The sequence below is a fragment of the Ctenocephalides felis genome, unplaced genomic scaffold (assembly GCF_003426905.1).
Source record: "Ctenocephalides felis isolate EL2017-DRISC unplaced genomic scaffold, ASM342690v1 CF-g0.4_SCAFFOLD_03570, whole genome shotgun sequence".
Taxonomy (NCBI): domain Eukaryota; kingdom Metazoa; phylum Arthropoda; class Insecta; order Siphonaptera; family Pulicidae; genus Ctenocephalides; species Ctenocephalides felis.
Genome location: NW_020539724.1, coordinates 20,875,989 through 20,900,426, shown reverse-complemented (window position 1 = coordinate 20,900,426; position 24,438 = coordinate 20,875,989). Strand labels below are relative to the sequence as shown.

The window sequence follows — 24,438 nt, the reverse complement described above, 5'->3', positions numbered from 1 at the left end:
TCTTTCAAATAGTAATATACTACCTATATTACTTATAATATCTGTAATTGGATAAAATTTTACTAATGTGTTTAATGCAATTCATTTTATTCATTTCGTGCTCTAAAAATGTATTTTCTTTAAGTGTCAACATAAACTGTAATCATTTACTTTCGTTTCATTCATTTTGTGTTCTAAAAATGTATTTTATTTGTGTATGGACGTAAACTGTAATCAGTAGCTATCAGCAAAACAGCACAGAACGTGCATATGCTTTGGCAAAGATTCTTATTGGAATCGCTTAAGAGCGCGAAGAAAATATAAACTTTAATGATTTTTTATGATTCATCCACTTATCGTAGGCCTATAATATTTTAGTATGTTATTTCATATTATGAAATCTATTGTTGTACAAAGTCTCATCAAAAACTAATCAACACGATTCCCGAACAATATCTTTCTAACAGTTGAATTTTTAAAATCTGTTTAAATGTAGGATAAAACTTGGGCGAAAAATTTCACACTTTTCTGCTAATTAGAAAGAAACGACTTGGCCAATCGGTGCACAAAGCTGATCAACCATAGTCCGAAATACATCAAATAATCGAAATACATCAATTGGCTTTTAATTTTTTTTTTTTAATCGGCCCAACTTTTTTTGAGAAATCGGCGACAAAAGATCAAAATTCGGTTCACATACACTAATACACACACACACACTTTCCAATATTTTTCAAATTTAGTCACACTCAATTCAAATTGATTCGAAATGTCAAGAAAACACAATATTAGCAAATCGGATTTTTTCGTGAAAACATAAACTTCTTCTTCGGGAAAACGAGGTTAAGTATTTTCAAAATTCAGCTACAATTGTAGAACAATGTTATTGAAAACAATGAATAATATAATAAGGTTACTCTATATGAAATTTTACCTTAAGCATCTGGTAAGATTATTACATTACTTCTAGTTTTTTATTCATGACAGAAACTATTTATCTTACAAATTGATCCAAATATGAGATATTGCTTACCATTCTTATATATAAAATATGCGCATAATAATATCATATATATTGATCTTTATTGCATGGAAAATATTTTTGTTTTGTTTTGTTATGTAAATTTGAAAAGTCGCAAAATAAAAATACAAGTGTACTACATAAAACCTACCTTATTTGTGCACATGCAAATATTTACACCTACACATTCGCGTGTTTTAGTCATATAAATATAAAAATAGGAGCATTACGTGAAACGCGTACGAAAATCAATGTTTTTACATTACTGCTAATTATTACATACACGTTAGACCTATATACAGAGCTGAATTGCCTTAATTTTTGGGAATATGTTATTGGCCAAGTTATTTGGTATAAAATATTTCTATTTATCATTATATTATTAGTTATAAATGTTGCGAACTGAATTAACCGTTTCTCGTTAACTTAGTTATATATGAAAGTAGAGAATTTAGTTATAAAATTATAACTCAAGAAAACTTAAATTCTTTCTGAAAATATCATATTTAATATTTCCAATGAAACAAATAACGTTAACTAAAATTTGGCAATATTAGTTATGAATTATCTTAATTGAAATAATTACAGTAAAGTACAACACTAAAACAATATTAAGCCCTTATTATTATGTAATGCAAGAACTTGAAGAAAAATGGTTTTAGCATGCTCAGCCCTGATACTTTTATCATCACAATTTGTTATCACAATTTGCTATCACAATTTGCAAAAATTAAATTTTGTGTAAGCTGGGCTTAGAAGTCCGCGGGTAGAACGGTCCACCTCTAATATCTCAAACAAGTGAAGTTAAATTTTTTTGTACAACGATATTTGAAAATAGAGCAAAAAAGATGTATAACCAGCCATCACCTAAATTTTCACGACGTATCTATCAGAAAGATAAACGGCAATGTTCAAAAATCCTTAACAGAAGCATATTTGTTCGTTATTGTTTTTTGGATATGAGCACTGTTGTTTAGTTTATGAGACTTCAAAATAAATTTTAAGTTTACTTTATTCAAATGTTTTATGAGATGTATTGTTATTTTAGAGTTAGATTCAATAGTTTTTTTCATATAACTTCTATAAAAGCTCACGTGTGGGTGGGGTAAAAAGGACCATCTGAACCTTTACTCTGTCAAAGGTGTAAGCAATCAAAAAATAGTAAATAAAAAAAGAAGCAATTTTACATATGATAAGTTAAATAGTTTTTCCAATTCTTCTGCTGACTATTTGTGGCGAAATACCAGATCATGGTTATTCACAGTGTGCTTCTGCTTTCAAATATTGTTAAAAAATTTAATGTCTTGTTGTCAACAATTTGTCAGTATTGTTGGTTACCTCTGATATTTTTCCAAAACTGATTTGAGGTTCTTTTCTTATATTGCTTACTTGCAAAATATATGATAAAATCAAATATAGATTACTGCTTCACATAATTTTCCTTCTACTTTCGAATATTGTTGTTAAAAAATTCCTAGTCTACCATCAGTGTTGGTTACCTCTGATATTTTCCAAAATTGATTTGAGGTTCTTTTCTCATATTACTTACTTGCAAAATGCATGATATATTCTAGTATAGATGGCTGGTTCATATTCTGCTTTCAAATATTGTTAAAAAATTACTAGCCTACCATACTAGTGTTAGTTACCTCTGAGATTTTTCCAAAACTGATTTGAGGTTTTATTCCCATATTCCTTACTTGCAAAATATATGATATAATCTAGTATAGATTACTGGTTCACTTAATTTTCCTTTTACTTTCTAATATTGTTGCTAAAAATTCCTAGCCTACCATACTAATGTTGGTTACCTCTGGTATTTTTCCAAAATTGATTTGAGATGCTTTTTTCATGTTGTTTTCTTCCAAAATGTATAATATAATCTAGTATAGATGGCTGGTTCACATTATTTTCCTTCTACTTTCGAATATTATTGCTAAAAATTCCTAACCTACCATACTAATGTTGGTTACCTCTGGTATTTTTCCAAAATTGATTTGAGATGCTTTTTTCATATTGTTTTCTTCCAAAATGTATAATATAATCTAGTATAGATGGCTGGTTCACATTATTTTCCTTCTACTTTCGAATATTTGTTGCTAAAAATTCCTAACCTACCATACTAATGTTGGTTACCTCTTGTATTTTTCCAAAATTGATTTGAGATGCTTTTATCTATTATTTATACATTGCTTTGTTCCAAAGTGCATGATAAAGTCTAGTATAGATTACTAGTTCACATAATTTTCCTTCTACTTCCGAATATTTTTGTTAAAAACTTCCTAGCCTACCATCAATGTTGGTTACCCCTGATATTTTTCCAAAACTGATTTGAGATTTTTTTCTCATATTGCTTTTTTGCAATATGTATTATATAATCTAGTATAGTTTCAATTCTTCAGACAAGTGGAATTTATAACCCATTTAAAATAATGATAGATGAATAATATAACAAAAATCTTGTTCGCTCTTGATACGTCGAAGTCTCGTAAAAACATGTTTTCATGAATCTTATATGAACTCCATATGAATTTCAATATCGCATTACTCATTTTACGATATGCGAGATAAATATGAAATTGAATAAGGAATATTTTCATACCAAGTGATCAAAATATTTTCGTGCAGGCATTTGTTATTAAAGATTTTATTATTAAAAATGTATGCATATGTTGCATTAGCAATAGAGAAAAAACAATGTTGTGCTTTGGAAAATATGAAATGGAGAATGATTTAGTATAAAAATATGAAAATAACAAATAACTTTTAATAAACATCAAATGGCATTGTTCGATTTATATAATTTATATAATTAAAATATAATTTTTAAGTTAAAAATAGTATGATCATTGGCATATTATCCTCACGATCTTAATAAAACCAAATAATAGTAAGGGAAAAATGTTAAATAATAGAAAATTATAAAAGTAAGAACAAAATAACAAAATTCAAATGATTAATACAATATTCATAAATATAATACCTGATTGATACCATATTAACTGAATAATAGTAAAATAGTCACAACTTTCAATAATGATTGATGCTGATTATTTCATTGGAAAATTGTCTCACGATTTTTTTTAATTTTTAACCTTTTTTTTCAAAAGGTTTTTTGGATATGAAAATCTAATCCGCGTTTCATATTATATGATAATTTTTCTAGTTTGACAATATTTTGATCTGTATTAAAAATCTATATTTTGATCTCTAAGAAAATTATCAGTATTCTAAAAAATAGCATGTTAAGCTTAGGGAAAATACTACCAAATATCAGAAACTAGTGGTGCATGGCATCTTGCCTAAAGAAAAATTCCTGGAAATTATTTTTTTAAAAAATCTTTAGAATTTTTTGGAAATTTTGAAAAATATGAGATTTTGAAATTTAAAAAAAAAACTTGACGTTTTTGAACAAGTTGAATTTGTTTATACTTTGAATTTTTCTGAAAATTTAAAATTTTTAAACTAATTCAGATTGGTTTGAGGACTTTATAATAAAATAAATACAACTGCAATAAAGTTATTGGTAGATATTTCTTAATTTAATCTTAAAAATAAAATCATATTGATACTTATATATAATAGTAATATATAATATTGTTCAATTATTACAAGCAAAATTATCATAAAAAAGAAAGTAATGAAAAATATTAGGGACTGTAGATAGGTAAAAGCAGAAAAGTAGACTGTAGAAAGTTTAGTAGAATTCAAAGTAAACATATACGAGGTCTGTTCAAAAAGTACCCGGAATTTTCGTTTTTTCAAAAAAATATTTATTTATTCGTCTACATTAATGTGGTCCCCTTCAAAGTAGTCCCCCCAGATATAATACACTTATGCCAGCGTTTTTTCCAATTTTCGAAGCACCCTTGATATTCACTTTTTGATATGTCCTTGAGCACTCTCAGCGATTTTCTTCAATCGAGGAAAACCGCCGTCCTTTCATGGGTCTCTTCAACTTTGGGAATAGGAAAAAGTCACACGGAGCCATATCTGGTGAATTTTTGCACTTTGCAACACTTTATTTCATTTTTTACGCAAAATTTAATACAAATTCTTTGACTTTTCAATTCTTCCATTGTAAAAATCGCCGAGCTCAGAAAAACACGTCGAACCTTAGCGACTACCACAGACAAAGTAAACAGTGAATATAGCTGAAAATTTCATCATACTTTAGGGGCATGTATACCAACACAATAAAAAAAAATTTTGACAATCAGACACTCCAGACCCGCGAAATTTAATTATTAGTAATTCCGGGTACTTTTTGAACACACCTCGTACATGAACATAAACATTTCAATTTAATATAATTTTTCCTAATCAAACTTTAAATAATAATAATTTTGTCTATAAACATTACTGCTGGACAAAATTAATAGAAAAATATAAAACATAAAAAGTAATTTATGTGATTTCATTTATAATAATTACATACAAAATTATATCAAAATTAAAAATATTGAAAATGGTTAAGAATTCTTAAAAATTATTGCGTGAAAGCAGCTAACATAAATTTAACTGAATTCTGAAATAAAAATTCAAATAAGAAACTTTTTTAAATAGTAGAAAGTGTTATTAAGAAAGTTATGTGGAAATAAATATGCAAAAAGATATTTCCATGTATAAAAATATATTTTAAATTTTGTTGATGACAAAATGTCATGAGCAATTGTTTCTCCAAATTCACTTTTAGCTCACTTGATAAAGTTAGCAGAGAATAAAAAAATCATACAAAAATAATTTATAATTATCTTTGAAAATCCATAATAAAAGAATTTTCTATTGCGTTGGTAGTTTTTGCGCATTAGTTAAAAATGTAATTATTTTGTAAAATACCTTTAAAATTAAATTAAGACAATAAACCTGTTTGCCACCTGGCCGTTCCAAGTTACCCCGCCTGTAGAGTAAGAAGGTATAGACAACGAATTTTTGAAAGACATCTAAAAATCACATTAAGTAGCTGGCAGTTTTACTGAAGGTAGTCAGATAATTGTTCGTTTGAAATGTGTTATTTGTTGTGATATTTTCTGTTTTCACAATATAGTTTATATTTGCTCAAAGTCAAATTGGACTTTTGTACCTCGCCCTGCTTTACATATCTTTTGATTCAATTTACTTATAATTATTATGTCTTGAATCTAATTCAGAGACTCGGCCTTGCAACCATATAGTTGCAGTTTAATATCTCACAGTGATATCTGTTTTCTTTGGAAAATATAGTCTCAAAAAATATGTTTCAAAATAAAAATAGTCTTCCAATAGCCATTGCAATTAGTAAGGACCATTAGTAGGTTACCTTCTCATAGTTCATGGATGTAAAAATAAATATATATCTCAATTAGTAAGGATAATCATTAGATTGCTTTCTAATAGCGTTCGTGAAGAAAATACATCTAAGGGTGAGCATCGTTCACACCAGCTTGTAAGATATCTATTTCAAATTACTGTTGAAAAAATATAATAATTACAAATACATTTATTATAATATTGAAAATAATGATAATTATTACGAATCGTAAGAGTCTTTTGCGTAAACGCAGTTCAATTACATTTTTTCCCCAAATTACTCTTGGTGAACTCGTCGACTCCTCAACTCTGATATTGCCCTCTCGAGACTTGGCACTGCTACCAGTGTCCGTATTATGAAAAATGTTTTGAGATATAAAAAAGCTAAATAATGTAAGATAACTGTATTTTAGCTGAATTTCTTTTATTTGGTTTGTTTCAGCGGACAGTAGTTTCTTGTTGGCCAACGCCCAGATAGTGGACTTTCCTATCGTCTACTGCAATGAGGCCTTCTGCAAAATCAGTGGGTACAACAGGGCCGAAGTCATGCAGAAGTCGTGCAGGTAAAAAATTAGAATTTGTTTAAATTGATTAATTTGATTACAATAATTCTACCTTAAGAATGATTTATTTAAAAGGATGATTTATTTAAAATATTTTATTTTTGTTAATCTTTTATTATTATTAATTTATTATGTATGAGATATATTGATAATGTTCTTGATTATAAAGATTAGATCTATATAAGTATATATGTATGTACGTGCCCCTTGTAGGGCGCCACAACTTTGACCATTAGGATATCATGCAATTCTGATTCCCTAAATCATTTAAAAAACTTTGTCGAAGAAACCACAGCTCAGATGTGAATTTATAGCTAACGAAATTTTCAATATAGTTTTTATCTAAATATATAAGTAATAACATAAATATTGTTGCAAAGACAAAAAAAAGTATTTTATACCAGTCATAAAGCTTTTTGGGGTCGAGAAATCCACTTCCGTATTTAGTTTAACAAAGTATTACCACCAAAGAGTGCTTTCATCTATTTCTTTGTATTTTGTCGCCCTTTTTGCGGAAAACTTAACGATATTATTGCAAAAATCGCTGATAATTGATTTTCCTTGATTGTTTTTTTAAATTCTAAATAATATTTTGACGTATAAATAAATAAATAAATAAATATTCTAGGATGTTCTACGGATTTCATTTCAATTTTCTGGAATGTTTAGGAATGCTGTATGAATTGCTATCTGTTTTTTTTTTCAAATGTAGTAGTAGAATAGAATTTTCTTTGCAATTTTCTCAACTGTTCTTTTATGTTCAACTTTTTGTTGAATAACTAAATTAATATTTTCAGAGTGATTTTATTTTTTATATGTTACGGCATTTGTTGTTGTTATGTTTTGATGAAAAAAACTAGAATTTGAATTTCTCAATTATTAAATTTTGTATACAAATTTTAACAATACACAAAATTATTATTACTAAATTCTTAGATATCGTACCTATGTAAGGTATTTTCAAAACTTACTTCTGCAATACAAACGATTATAAATTTTTCTACATATTTTGTACAAATTGTTCTCTAATACTCAGCTTTTTGTTGGATTATTAAATTAATGTTTTCAGAGAAACATTATTTTTTCAGACGTCTCGCCATTTGTTATTGTTATGCTAAGATCAGAAAAACTACAATTTGGAATTCCAAAATATAAAATTTTTTATACTAAATATCCATAATTTTTGTTACCTAATTTTTTATGTATAGTACCCTAATAATGCATTTTCAAAACTCAATACTCTAATGCAAAGGATTATTACGTTTTAATTGTGTTTTCTATAACTTTCACTTTCAACAACTTTCATTAAAAATTTTAAATAAAAAATGATCAAAATGTGATCACGTGAAAGATAGAGGTAGAATAAATAGATAGAATCAACAGTCATTTATCTGTTGTTTTCTCTATGTTAATAATTATTATTCCAAAATGAAAGATAGTATTAGCTGTATCAACAATTATTCAAAACGAAATATTTTTTTATTAATTTAGAAACTTTTTTAAACATTTTCTTTCGGATATTTATAAGACTTTAATTTATTCAGTTATTTAACTCTTATATTATTTGTACATACAAAAGAAAGTTCTAAGAGTTTTTCTTAAGGCACAATGTCATACACCGCTAGTTCTGAATTATTTCATAAACTCCCCTAGTATTTATCTCAATGTTTTGATACGTTCTAAATTTGAATGAACAGATAATTTTAGATTTGCACTTTATATAATGTTCTGACCACTCTCAGATTTTAATATTATTATCATAGGCCTTGAAATTATGAAAAAACAAGGTACCGTAAGAGTATCCACAGTGTTGTGTCAAAATATTGTATTTGAATAACTTGGTGTGTCGGTTAATTATTTTTGTATATATATATATATATATATATATATATATATATGTAAGTTAACTCTAATCGTCTCTATTATAAACACAAAACATAATAATACAATATATTCAGTGATTTTCTTCCCCTTACGTATTTATTTTTCTCATAATCGTTTTATGACTATTAATTAATTGGCAATTAATCATTTTATATTCGTTTTCATGAAATTTTCTTCCCAAACTTCTGCTTCCATGCTTCCTGGTTCTGTACTTCGGCTTTCAGTTCTCTGTATTTCCTCTTCTCGCGTTCGGCATCAATCATTTGCATTCTTCTTCTTCCCAATCCTTTCAGTCCTCTTATTTTGCCTTCGACGATGTTCTGCCAGGGCACTCTTTTTGAAAGATGGGTCCTACTCAGTTTCCAGTATATATATATATATATATATATATATATATATATATATATATACTTGTGTGCGTGTGTGTATTTATAAATAAAAAGTGTGCACACATAAATGTAGGCTATGCGACAAAGCGTTTTTACTAACTAAGAGGTCATGGAATTATTTATAGTACGGCAGTCTTCATAATATTTACAATACACGCAAAAGCATGTATATATATATATATATATATATATATATAAACTAAATTAACTATTGTGTTGACAGACATCTTGATATACTTTCTTCATGAAATATATATTGCGGCTTTTACGGCAGATATAACACAATACGATAGAATATTATACTGATCAAACGAGCTAGGGATTCAATTACTATGAGATACAAATATATAGATATATGAGTGCTTTCTGATATTTTACTTAATTATTAAAAGAAACTAATGTTAGGTTTAATTTTTTAAATAATTCTTGCGCATGGGGTCTTGCTTTGATTTTTCTAAAGTGTGCTAATCCATATAAATATTCTAAAAAAACAAAATAACGCATCAATAAATGAATGACGTGTGAAATCTAAATAATTAACTGATGATTAGGTAAAAATATAGATTTATGAACCCAAACAATGGACCTATTTATCAGAATTTTTTAACAGCCAATATATAGAATAACGCATTTTAATTTTAATTAAGAATAACGGTCCTAAAAATTCTTCAACAAAATCGAACCCTAATTGATATTAATGGAATAGTTTTAGAAATATTGGAATCGATCCAGAGTTTTGTGTTGCTATAAAATTGTGCGAGTTTTCATCCATTAATCAACACGATTCTCCAATAATAATAAAATAGAATTTTGCAGCATACTTGTTTTTATCCATATGATCAAAATCTGCCTGGTAAGGCATTCAGTAATTTTGGTTACAAATATGTAAATATAGGATTTTAGTCATTTTAGGTTTGAAAATCAATGAGATAAAATTACAGAATAGTAATAATAACTTTACATTTTATGTAATTTGCTAAATCTAGAAGGTTAGTTTTTTGAGTTTTCTGGGTATATTCGAAGAGAGCAAGTCTCTGGCGAGTTGGTTCGGATGATTTTCTACTCTGGTTGGCGAGCATTTCATAAATAATTTGATGTATTAAAACTCAATACTCTACTATTCTACGATGATTTTATTAGAATCGATTATATGAGATATTTTCTATACACTCTTTTGTTTCTATATTACCAATGTCATGGTACACTTAATAATTTGGAGCAAATTTGCTCCACTGGTTTTGTACTTAGATGCATGTCTACTGATTACCGTGAACATATCGGAGTCCTGGTGGATCAGCCAATTTGGGACATACTTGGGCGTCTCTAGTATTTTTTTAATAATTTTATTTCGAGACCTTTGAAAAATGTTTATATTGGATTGGCAAGGCAGCATACTTGTAGTAATGTGTGTTTTTGCAATACATAATGATGAATATATTTTCATGAGGTACTTCCTTATATTTTCTAATTTATTTGCAAGAAATTTTGCATTATAAGTATAAATAAAATAGCTTTTTTCAAACACATTGTGGTATGATAAATGGCAGAATAATCCTCTCAATTAGTAGCAGTGCCTTGATTACAATTTATTCGAATTTTTAAAAAATTCTTATTACATTTTGTGAACAATGTATTTTGGAATAATGCATATATTTCGTATTGTGCATTTATTATTTGTTTTTTGTTGTTTTATAATTCATAACCTATCTTATAGTCGATCAGATGTAGTTATTACTCATTCACATTATGTAATAATCTGTTTTCTTAGACAAAAAGAGTTGTCAGGTGTAAAAATAAATACTGTTCTGAGAAATTGAGGTTCAAATCAAACTTTCAGCTAGATATTTTATAATAAATGCTTTGTGTTAATATCAAGAACATTCGTTCTAATGAATTGAATCGTCATAAAAAAACGAATAAAACAAATTTATACATCTCAGTTTTGACAATATTTTAACACGTTCTCGGATATTAATGCTATAGCATTCATTTTTATTGTAATGCAGAATGGCATGAATGCTATGGAATTCAAATTAAAGAGTCAATTATTCTGAATTTTATTTTATATGACTTCATGTTCTTGTTATTAATATACCTGTAAAGGTAATACCTATAACTGATTATTTAATAACTTAACAAGTTCTCGGACGTGAATGCTATGGCATTCATTTTCATTATGTATGACATGAATGCTTTATATTCAAATTTTAAAGTAAATTATTTAGAATTTTTTTATAACTTTACGTTTTTGTAATTAGCATACATTTAATGACCAACTGATTCTTTAGGTGTTTCGTATTATCTTATCTTTTCTCGTAGTCACTAATTAATATGTTATGTAAAAAAGAAGCGTAATACTTGACGTATTTATATGCTACAGCATTCATCGTATATTACAATTAAAATATGATAATCTGATTCATCATAAATTACGATTAAAATATGATAATTTTATTACCATTATAAAAGACGTTTTATCAAATTACGGATATCACAGCCAATTTAAAAATAACACGACTGTTAATTTTTGTACTTTGCTAAACTTTCTACTGTCCGCGAACGTGTCAAATAAAAAATTGTAGCTTCAAGTTGATCGATCTACATTCCACAAACTTTTCAGGATCATATTTCCATCAGTAGAAAAACAATAAGGCTCACAGAGAGCTTTAGTTTGATGTTGTACCTACATATAGTATAAGGTTAAATCAGTCGGAAAAGATTTTTCTTGGTAAGGAAATTTGTTAAATGCGTCTTCTTTGATTGATGATTAGTACATGATTAGAATCTTTCGGTTTTATCTGATTTCATGAAATCTATTATATATCGTATATACTTAAATAACTATACATAAGCGAAGCATTAATTTTGAAGGGTCTGCCCATTAGTCAAGATATAGTTCCAGACGTAGTAAACGATATTTTAACAGTGGTGTATAGTAAAATCCCTTAAGAAAAATTTTGAAGACTATTAACAAACTGAAAATATTATTTTTTTAAAAAAAAAGAAATTATTCCCATTTTTCTCACAATAATTTTGCAAAACTTAAATTCAAAACATAAATATTTTGTAGAACATAAATTTGACTTTTTTAAAGTTTTTATCTACTTAAAAGTTCTGAATAAGTTTTATTCAAATTAAATTAAACATAAGAATAAAACACATTATTTTTTGTAGATCATGGTGGTGTGAGAAATATTAGAAAATAAGATTTAGTTATTAATGTCGTGTGCAAATTATCAACTAATTAGATTAGTATTACATTTATTCTACTGAAAGAATTTTTTTTATTATTAATAACTGACATTTTCTTCAAATTCACATTTTTTTAATCGAGTTCAAATATAATGTGTTTAGTGTGTATTTGAAGGTACTTGAAAATTCCTCATTTATCAGTATAGCGAATAAAATATAACTAAATCTCTGTGAAAACCTAGTATTAAATACTTATTTTTATCCAAACATAGCCGTTTTTGCTCTTTTTTTACCGTATCCATGTAATCTGAGCATTAAAAACACGAAGCGGAAAAGCGAAACAACTTCCCCTAACATACAAGCGAACTTCCAGTTCTCGTAAGGTAACCCAAAATGATCAAAAGGTTTTGAAACATAAATAATTTTTATTTTGGATTTTTTATATAATGCGAAAGTATGGCGTATGTTTTATTAACAAGCTCAGTCCCTAATTACTACCTTGCATAAAGAGCAAAAAGAATGTAAAAAAGTACTTCCCTATCGAGGGATGTTTCACATAACACGCAACGTGTAAATTCCTGAAGAAATCACGTCATTCCAATTCAAGAAATAAATCAAGGATCACGTATATCATCAACTTGAGCCTAATACTGGCATATGTAATTTATGCTTCAAATTAAATTAAATAATTCAGTAAAGAAATTAAATTTTCAAAGAAAAAGTTCATATTTCCGCCAAAAAATTTCGCCGACTTGGTAATTTTATGTTTCCTCGACGTTTCTAGCCATTTTGAATCAAATTAGACCAAATTTGGAGAAAGCATGTGTGTACGTGTGTGAGACAATATTTGACCTTTTTCGATGTTCTCTTAAAAACGGCTGCACCAATTTCAGAAACTGAAAAGCTGATCATCGCCCGAGTCGTTTCATCAAAATAAGCAAAAAACCTGTAAAATTTTGTCCAAATTTTAGCCTATAGTTTTAAGTCAATTTTAAAAATTCAAAGATATTGATTAGGAATCGCGTTATTGAAAAAAAGTATGTGTGAGTATGAGTGTGTATGCGTGTATCTGAGCCAAATTTTACTTTTCATCGACGTTTTGTCAAAAAGTTATTAATACTAGTTTAGTTAACTCCTTTTGCAAATACAAAGATTCATTAAGTATGTTATCGTAATTGTTTACGTGTAAACAAATCTTATTGAATATTATACAAGAATTTTGTAAATGTTTTTATCCACAAGCAGCGCATTATTGATTTATATATGGGAAAACATGTTTTGCATAATGAGTTCAGAAACGAATAAGCGAACTTCTATAGTGTGCTAATGCATTCCATTAATATGCTAATTCTCTATTTAGCTTGCAAATCCAAAAAATATTTTTATAATGTGTATCTTCGTAGAGCTTTAGAATTGGAGCTTTTGTGCGATAAACGAACGGTAAGTTAGTCGGAAAATAGTTTTTCTCGTTTACATGATCGGAATATTTAATAATTTATTTAAGTCTCATTGAGAATTTGATTGTTATCTGGATACGTGTACTCTATAAATACTCTTATTAATACCAATTAGATTCCGACGATTTAGTAAAATTATTTTAAGTTGAAATTGAAATTGAATTGAATTCTTTGAATATTCTAGAATAACTGTTTAAAGCCAGGTGATTATATCAATACTTGGTATTATAAGCAAAGATTGATAATGTAATAATATTTTTGAAACATAAAATTTAATTCATCAAACATTGGTAGGGGGAAGTCCCCGAGTGGCGGACACCTAAGGTTATTTATAAATAAATCATAAAATATTTTACGAAATGTTTATTAAATTATAACTTATATTAGAAAACAAAGTTAGAAATCAAACTAAATTAACAAAACGCAATCTTTGCTAAACAATAAATAATACTATCAATCATACTTTGGTATCAAAAAATATAATTTTAAACAGTGGCACCTAGTATCGGACATTTCAAAATAATCTGCATTGATCACATATGTAGCCATCCACACTCTGGAATGTCTGCACATTTGTGTTTGACGAATATTCTTAGATATTGAAAAAAAAAAAACACTAATTATCCACCCTTTTGGCTGGGCCACACCGATGCTCTCAGCTGGAGCATTCATCATGAGATTTTTATTCTTTGGCTAGAAAATACGAAAAATGGGGATATGTAATGACCGTTAGCACTCATACAGAACAAAATTAAATAATTAGAATAAATTACGTCAATTCCTACAAGAAATAACAATATGTTTACTTATTGCGATTTGAAATTAACTTTTTTATTTTTTGTCATTTTTTTTCTAAATTCGATCGATAACTAATAATTTAAACAAACAATCAACAGATTCAATATATGTCGATGAATATAAAGTAGGTACAAAACTAATTCGCCCAAATTCGAAAATCGAAATGATTCTTGAGGCTTTATAGTTTTTGTAAAGTCTTAAGGTTGTTTTTTGTATGTGTTATCATAGAGGTAACTAGTAACAGACGTTTTTCAATAAGATCTTGAACATATTAAATTATTTTTTTATTCCCATTGGACATGTAAAGGGTCCTGCAGAATATTGTCACTGCTACTGCCCCGCAGGCAGACGCAATATACAGAACTGTGCAGGTCCGTCATTTTGATAACTAATATAAAATTGAACTATAACAAAATTTTGGTTTTCGTTATTATTATCAACTAATTATAAATTTTATATATTTTACTGCCTTTCAAACTTATCAATCTTTGATAATGTGTAACAATTTTTGTGATTGCATAGTGACAACAAAAAGTTGCACCTATGATAAAGTCGTTCTTTGTCTCGTGGAGGTGGAGGTAGGTTTTAGAAGTAGATTTAGAGTAAAACGGTTGATTGCAAAGTAAAAGCATAGTCTTTTGATAATTTGTGAATACTAACCCGTACTCTATTAGCCATAACATGACATTATTATTTTATCCGAGAATTGGCTCCTTAAATAGACTCGTTGTGATTTATCAAGATTTATTCCTGCTATCTGCTCATAGAAAATACCATTACTATACAATCGCTAATTTTATTCCTCATTCAAAGAACTTCCAATACTATACCAATGTAAACCATAATAGTAACATCACCGATCCATCAATCTTCCTCCTATCTGCTACACGACAATATATCTAAAAACAATTATTTTATCTCCCCCTCGACCAATACGTTTCCTCCCCTGTCGCTGCACTATGGCACACGTGAAGTCATTGGGCCTGGTCCTGAAATCGCTGCCCAACCCAGCCCAACCTATTTCAGAATATAGTTAGGAAATTATGCGCAAAGGTCACAACACCATAGGCTACGGGCGCTAAAAGTAGTTCTATTTTTGTTCTCATTAACTTCCACCGCAGTAGTCGACATTCCATAATAGCTGAGGGGTAGTAGTAATGGAGTTATTATAATGCGTGGAGAGACGACGATACTACTACTGATTGACACAGGGTAAAGGGACATGTAGGGGTAAATATATTGATAGAAAGAAATTGTGATTTTGTACTTGTATTTGTTGATATATTTGATTGACATACGTGGTAGGTTGTTTCAAAACAAATACAAATCGCATACTGAAAAAATATACTTCTTTTCAATATGCCATCTATATATGCTTTTGGAATAATTCTTATAAAAACTAGTTGGTATTGGTATTTTGCCTTGAGGCAAGTTACATGAACTTCCCGAAATGTGTGAATATTTGACTTAATCAATAAAAAATAAGTTGATTTATGAGTGATTAGAAGTATTCCGAGTGGATTTATTACACATCATTGCAAACGAACGAACGAATGCGTTAACTCGGAGTATTTTCTAAAAGCAAATTTTCAAAAATCAATAATTTTTATAATTGAACCAGTTTCCATAGAACTTTAATGGTTTACTATGTTCAATACCAAGAACACTATCGTTATACCAAGTAGATCATCTAATTTTAATTTTAACAAATGTCAAATAAACTGCTCATATTTTCCCAAACTTTGATGAATTTTTAAAATTAAACTACTTGTAGTAAGGCCGTAATATTTCAGTACGTTCTATAAGATCAGGATATATATTGCCAAAAAAAGTTCCATAAAAATCGGCTTAAATTTTTTTTCAACAGTTAATTACAAGAAAACGGCTCGATAGATTTTCAACTAAAATTAATCAGTATCATTCCCAACGAAAAGTTTAAATCTTTTTTCCAAATTTCGAAGAAACGGCTCGGCCGAATGTCGCACAAAACTGACGATAGTTCTCATTGAGACACATCAAATGGTTTAAAACTAAAAAACGATACTAATTTTTGCAAACTTTGACGAATTTTTAAAGTTAAACGAGTTGTCGTAGGGCCGTAATATTTTAGTATGATCTAGAACACTATGGTATCTACCGGCAAAAAAATAATAATAAAAATCGTTGAAAAAAAAATTTTCAACACTTTATTAGAAGAAATCGGCCCAGCCGATCTCTACCAAGAACTCATCAGCACGATTCCCAACCAATATTTTTCGAACGGTTTTTGAATTTTCAAAATCGATTCAGAACTGCGGGCCAAAACGTGGACAAAAATTATTTCACTTTTCCGCTATTTACAAAAAAACGACTGGGCTGATCATCGCGCAAAACTGATAAACGCTAGTCCTCAACGCGATGCATCGAATGGCTTTTAAATTTTTGAAATCGGCCCTTCTGTTTTCGAGAAAACGCCGTCTTTCGGCAAAAAAATCTGTACATGTGTGCACACACACACATACTTTTTCCAAATTTGGTCTCATACGATTCAGAATGGCTTGAAACGTCGAGAAAACATAAAATTAGCGAATCGGACTTTTTGATGAAAACATAAACTTCACCTTCGGGAAGTTAAATATATTAGGTTGGCAACTAAGTAATTGTAGCTTTTTGTTAGAAAATTAATATTTTTTTCATAGATTAAATATACATTTCAATCAATCACTGTTTTTATCTTTCAAGCAGCATCATCATATCACTTTTATAAAACTTCTGGTTTTTATGAACAAAAAAACTCAATCAGGTATAATTTGACACTATCATAATCATCGAGTTGTTTATAATTCGAAGACTTTTGTTTAGATTGGAACAAAAAGTAATCAGAAGATGCAAGGTCAGGACTATATACGAATATAGTGGATATGGCAAAACATTACAACCTACAACCTACACTAATCATAATAGAATAAATCACTGATTTTTCAATCCAGGCCGATTTGTTTCAACTGCATTGTTTAATTTCGTTTGGTTAAATGTAAACTATACGAATATAGTGTCCAACAAGCCAAGGTCTAATCATTTTTGCCGAGTAGCCAAAGATAAGTGATTTCAATGATGGAATTAATCATCGTTTCGATTTGACAATCTAGGCCGCTTTTTAACTGCATTGTTTAATTTCATAAGTTGTTTAATGTAGACATCAAAATTGATCATTCGTTCAACAATTCAAAGCAGACAATGCTGTTATAATCAACTTCAATTGGACGACCAAAGCGTTCTTCATCTTTAAGTGAGAAATCACCAGCAGAAAAAATTTGGCAAACCAATTTTGATACTGACTTTTCTTTTAATGCTTCGTCACCATAAACATCTCATTACATTTCGTGAACTTAAAATGCTTTTTTAACTTTGCAGAGATATAAAACAAAATATAATAAAAATTTCGATTTGATTTTCCATTTTTCAACGACGCAATTTCAATGAATCAAAAAACTTTTATTTACCGATGGACATCTAAACTGCCTATTATCCATTAACAAATGGTACTTAACGTTTGGACTATGTCAGCAAATTTAAAAGCTCAATCGAAGCCATTTAAGCTGAAAACCGCACTTATTTACTTGCCAACCTAATGGTAATGAAAAATATGAACAAAAATTAAAGGAATTGTTTATAAAGCTGTAATGGCAAAGAGTTACATTTTTTTAGAACTTCACTTTTTTTACTGACATTATTGAAAATAACAAGTAATACGCGAGAAATAATCAAATACTGTTATTTAGATAGTAAACAAAATTTATTTCAATAGATGAGAAACCTAATTTTTAGTTTTAACATGTAAAACACATACAAAATTTTCCTAATTCTTATTCTTTGACTTATTGATCCATTTAGTTTTTTCTGTAGTTCGTAAAGTTTATTTTCCTCGACGAAGTTAAATAAAAGTTTTTGTCAACTGGTACTCAAAGGCAAATAGCGCAATTAACTTTTTAAGTTTCAGCCTGGTTTCTAGTCAGGTTTTGCGGTTTGTGTTCGCGACTACAATCTTGAGATCCTGGTTGGATAAAAAAATTAAAAAAAGATATGCAAAATTTAAGGCTAGTTGTGAAATGAAGAATTATAGCTTCAAACTTTAGGAATAATTAAATTTCTAACTATCTAAAGGAGAAGTTTATATTTTTGCCAGAATATTAGACATTTCCTATGATGGCAAAGCGAGACAACTTTGTCAATATTCGCCCTGCTCTTCTTTTATGTTTTCTCGACGTTTCAAGTCATTCTGAATGGTTTGACCTAAAATGGGTACATGGTTTTGTGTACTCATTTAGTTGGTCCAGCCATGTTACTGGGCCATTTAGTTAAAGTTTTGTTTGACAAATTATCATAATTACAATTTATAATGTCTATAACAGCTATTAATTCAAAACCTGAAAAATTATAACTTCAAGCTTTTGAAATAATTAAATTATTAACATTCCAAAAGAGAGTTTATGTTTTTGCCAAAAAATTCCACAATTTCTATGCGATACAAGTTCATCCACATTCGACCTGCTCTTTATATATTTCACGACGTTTCAAATCATTCTGAAGCGTTTGCTTAATAAAATGAGTGTAAATATGTTTTGTGTGTAGCCATTTAGTTTGATCTAGCCATGTGGCTTGGCCATTTAGTTTAAGTTTTGTTTGACCTTTCACAAATTATCATAATTGCAATTTATAATGTCTAGAACAGCTATTATTTTTGATTTTCTAGTACATATACATATACACACAAACATTTATTACATTTATACAAATATTATTACATTACATTTACATTGCGATACAACTTCGTCAATATTTATCGATGACTATGAATATTAATGTATTTAAATGGATAATAAATTTGTCATAATAAACGATAATATGTAAAGTTATAATATTACAACAAACAGTAATAGCAATGTTTGAATATTAAAGGTTTTGGGTTATGACGTCATATGACGCATTCGCTCTCTTTCATATTTATATACAATATTCCAGTGACGTGGGTGGGTATAAATAATTGTGCAAAATGAAGAATTAAATGATATATAATAATATCCTTAAAAAAGTGCTGAAATTTTTCGTTTTATAAATAAAAATTATCATGCAAATTAGTAAACAATTCATAATTTTGATTTTCAAAGTTTTGAAAAATTGAAAGCATTAGAGTAGGGCGGGACATGAAGGTCCAATTTGACTTCCAGTAATCACACCGTCTGAACAAAATGAACTGCAAAACAATAGCTGAATTGATTACTCAATGCAAAATAAAAATTTCATAAGCACATTGTTACAAAGATTACATCGTATACAACATTGATTTTTTTATTATTTACACTTTTATCAGGGTAAAGGTTTAGTTGGTACTTTTTACTTCATGCACATGTGAGCTATCATAGAGGTTATGTGCAAACATCTGTAGAAATTAACTTAAAATTAACAATACGTATTATAAAATAATTAAATAACATACCCTTACAAATTATATTAAGGTCTCGTAACGTAAACAGCAGTTTACAACCAAAAAAAACTAACAACTTATAGATTTTCAAACATGGCCATTTATCTCCTAATAGCGACGACATAAGAATTAAGTGTTGGCTGGTTATGCATCTTTTGCTCTCTACTTTCAAATATTGTGGTTAAAAAAAATTGGTGGTAGACCTTTTTACCAACGAACTTTTGCTCTACTCTACACTATAACTTACCCCGCGGGAAGATAAAATACTTAATGAATAGTTTAGACATTTTTAAAACTTGTAGCAAAAAAGGTATTATAAAACATAATTCTACAATACAATCAAAATTTTCTTAAATCTTTCATTTTCTAAAATATGTTAGGGCAATGTTATAGTTAATAAATTCATTTTTAATACGATTTTCTTTTCCTTCTAATGTACTCCTCTTCCCACGGATTTAAAAAAATGCAATTCTGTAAATAGCTTTAAGTTGAAATTTTAATAGCCGTGTTTTAAACATTTATTAGCTCTCGTAGCAAGTTGAAGTGTAAAATATTTTTATATCCTTAAACACAATAAACTTTGAATGAGGTAATAAAATGTGTAGGTTACGTCTATAATTTTCTGGAACATAACGCGGAAAATATTACTTCATCAAGTGGTTGTATTTGTAGGTACTTTCATATTATGCCAGCTTGAATTGGTTTAGTTAATTAAAACTTTGAATATTAATTTTTACACTACCCGTATATAGTGTTGCAAAGGCTTGTATTTCCAAAAATAGTTCAGGACTATTTTTGATTGATTCTGAGAGATAAATTTTGCCAAACTTAATATGTTTACTTGTTTTTTAATATGAAACTATCAAGTATTTTACCATTTTCCAATCTTGATTAGATGTCCGAACTGGTAATGGAACATGCCAAGGCAAGCATAGAAAGTTTTTTAGATGGCGGCAAGTCAACCAGTTTTGAAAGTTTTGAACTTGTAGTCTTAATTTTAGAAAAATTGGATCAATTGTGTCATTATTTTGGATGAAAAATTGGATCAATTGTGTCATTATTACGGTTAAGATTCCAAAGTTAAAAAAAATCAATAAAAACCAACGACATTAACCGAATAATGGTCACAGGTTCAACAAAGCTCTAGGTTGCACTTAAAAGCTCATAATTTTCAAACTGAATGGATTTTATTCAAATTTTTTTCATGATAGTTACAATGACTAATGTAGCCCCGTTTCGGCTTGGCGTTGAGTTCTAGAGCTTGACATTGAGTTATATATTAAGTTTACATTAACTTTAAGATAGTCCGCTCTCCAACCAAAGTTTCTATTGGAAATAACATGGATAAAATTCTATTTGTTTTTCAGAATTAAAAAAAAAGTTTTTATGCGATAAAAAAGAATAGTTTTGAGTCAAAACTTTTGACCATTCTTAAAAAAAAACAGCTTTTAGCAAAATAAAAAGGGATCTTGTTACATCTATGGGTAGTTTTCAGTATGTAGTTTGGCATGGCCTTTTGGCTTGCCATACCAAACTATTTCGCGAGTATGTTGGCCAAGAGCTTGGATGTTCTTATTTAAGTGATCCTAACATTTTTAGTGTAAGTTTCCAGTGAGCTTTTTAATTTGGTCGATTACCTTCGGTACGTCAGTCAGTTCATGTATTTTGTTGAGTAATAGTGCTTGGTCAGTGGGCCCTTTGATTTGTTGAGTACTAGTCGTAAGTCCTTATTTTGTACAGTCTGTAGTCTTTGTTATCCATACTAGAGCGGCGTACAACAGTATCGGTCTTATTAATGTCAAGTAAATTGTCCGCTTGTTCGGCACGCTCAGCGGGCTGTTATGGTTCAAGAGAGGTTTCAGAAAATTTATAAAGCTGTAAGACTGTAGGGTTTTTATGTCGATATGTTTCGTGAAGCTGAGTCTATGCTCTAAGGTCACACCAAGATATTTGATATTCTTGGACCATTCAACTTTGTAACTTCGACAGTCACTGTAGTGGACTTATAGTTTTTTGTAAACAAAAAACCCTCAGTCTTCTGTGGATTGATTTTGATTTTCCACTTGTTCGTTTGGTCTGTCAGTGTATCTATATGTCTCTACTTTAGCGACAAGTGAATCAAAATTTTGACATTGTATTTGCTTATTTGGATCATAAATAAAGATTCACAACACAAATTTGATATATTTGATAAAATAAGTATTTACTTAGGAAGAAGAAACTTTGGCTGGGGTGCAGGCTATCTTAGAGTTAATATTAATATCTAAAACTTTTAGAATTTATTTTACCAATTTGAGCAAAAAATGCATAATATCCATATGAAGGACTAATATGGTAATAAAATATATATTTTTTATTTTCAGATGCGGCTTCATGTTCGGTGAGCTGACGGACAAAGAGACGATAGCTCGCGTCGACGCTGCTCTCGAGAACCAACAACACGATCAGTTCGAAATTTTACTCTACAGAAGAAACAGTAAGTGTCTTCATTCAATATTTTTTTAAAACAAATGAATTTTGACTTATATTACTTTTTTATGCCAATATTATTAAACCAAATTGCTTCTGCTAATCTTGCTGCGATGAATTAATTTGAATTTTCATTAATTATAATCGAAAGAAACATTGGAAAAATTGTATGATAATTGTTATAATAAACTATTATATATACCTTTCATCGCATCTAATAAAACCAATTCAATAACTCATATTAGCCCGCTATACAGTAATAATTAATTTAAATAACAGTTGCATTTTGCAATATTTTATATCGTACTGATTTTCCCAGTATTTTATTTATATTACATAAATGATTTAAAGGTTACATTAAATGAATAAACGAGTTTTCAAATCGATTAATAAAGTCTATTACTATTACTATCAGTAAATTTCAACAATCTAATTATCGTGCTCACTTTCTATAATTTGCTTATAATTGTAATACATATTAGTTATTTTTAATTTTAATAATACAATTGAAAAACTAATAGGTTCTCAAACTTTTTCGTATACTGAACGTTGAGACTCTCTACTATAGATAGACCACAGACAGATAAATTCTCTATAGATAGACCCCTTGACATTTAATTTTTGGAAGTAACTTAATAACTTTTTATATAATTAGTATTAAAAACTTAGAAGAAACACATGTTATCATTTTGATATAAATTTATTACCTAATGAATTTAAAATAATGAATTAAAGTGGATGTGGAGTAATGTTATTTTTAATATTAAATTATTATCAATATATTGCGGTCTCCATTTTCCTTGTGGAACACTTTTTTTGCTCAATGTTTAATCCGTAATTATTAACGTGAATTGCAATATAATTAATAATCTGCAATATATCAATAATAGTATTTTAATGAGCAATACAGTTTGTTCTTTGACATGTTATTGCTAAATGCATTTCTATTTTATATCCTACAAACTTAATTGATTTGACTAGTATAAGAAAAGTATTTGGAATAGTGGTACTAATCTGATTAATAAAGAAATATGAAGAATGTAAAGTAGAAAATTAATTACAAATCAGTAAATTTTGAGAAAAACTTCTTGGGCTAGTATAAGTTATTGACTAAGGTTAATGCAAAATAACCATTTTCTAAATTATTTCTCTAACTATATAGTTTGATTTTTTATTTCGACTACTAAACTTATGAGAATTATAAAAGAATGAAATAATTCAAAATTGTATTCAGCATTCCTGATACAATTTATATATTATATTTAATTATATACATTATTTATGTATAATGTTATACATATAATCTGCTTGAACAATTTCTTTGAAACTATTTTACTATTATATAAACATCTGCATTAGCGCTTTTTAATAATCTATGCTGTACATACACCACCAGGTTAATCTAGACTCGAGTCGAGATTCATATTTCATTACGTAGTTAAGATTATCTATCTCTGAATTATCTTTATATTCTATCTTATGGCATTTTGTATCTTGGACGATCGATTTTACTGCTCATGAGCTATCCTTTTCTAAATTCTATCATATGATATTTTCTTTCTTCTATTATTTTTTATACATGGATATGGCGTACTTATACATATATATATATATATATAATAATAAATATTTGCATATTTTATATATGTACGTACTTCAGGGTGGGTCAAATTGTTTGGAACCAAAAAAATGCATAGCGACCCTTAACGATTTTCGTTCTAGAATCTAATAAGCACAAAAATATTTGAAATATAGTTTTCTTTAAATATTTAAGTATTAACTTAGGTATTGATCAAAATAGCAGAAAAATTAATTTTATAAATATCTCAAAATTTCCAAGTAATTCCAGTACTTTAATATTGAATCAAAAAGGCAAACAATAATGATTTTTTACCAGTCAATAAGCACGTAGTGCTTTCCGATAAATGGATTT

The 24,438-nt window shown here is 28.3% G+C and overlaps 1 protein-coding gene across 1 annotated transcript in view; it reads left to right on the top strand.

The window, feature by feature from the left end:
- Nucleotides 1–24,438, top strand: part of LOC113383565 (potassium voltage-gated channel protein eag-like) — a 221,038-nt gene that overhangs the window by 22,048 nt on the left and 174,552 nt on the right. The window contains exon 2 of the mRNA XM_026621822.1: nt 6,732–6,852. Coding sequence (XP_026477607.1) covers nt 6,732–6,852 — 121 coding nt within the window. The remainder of the gene's footprint in view (nt 1–6,731; nt 6,853–24,438) is intronic.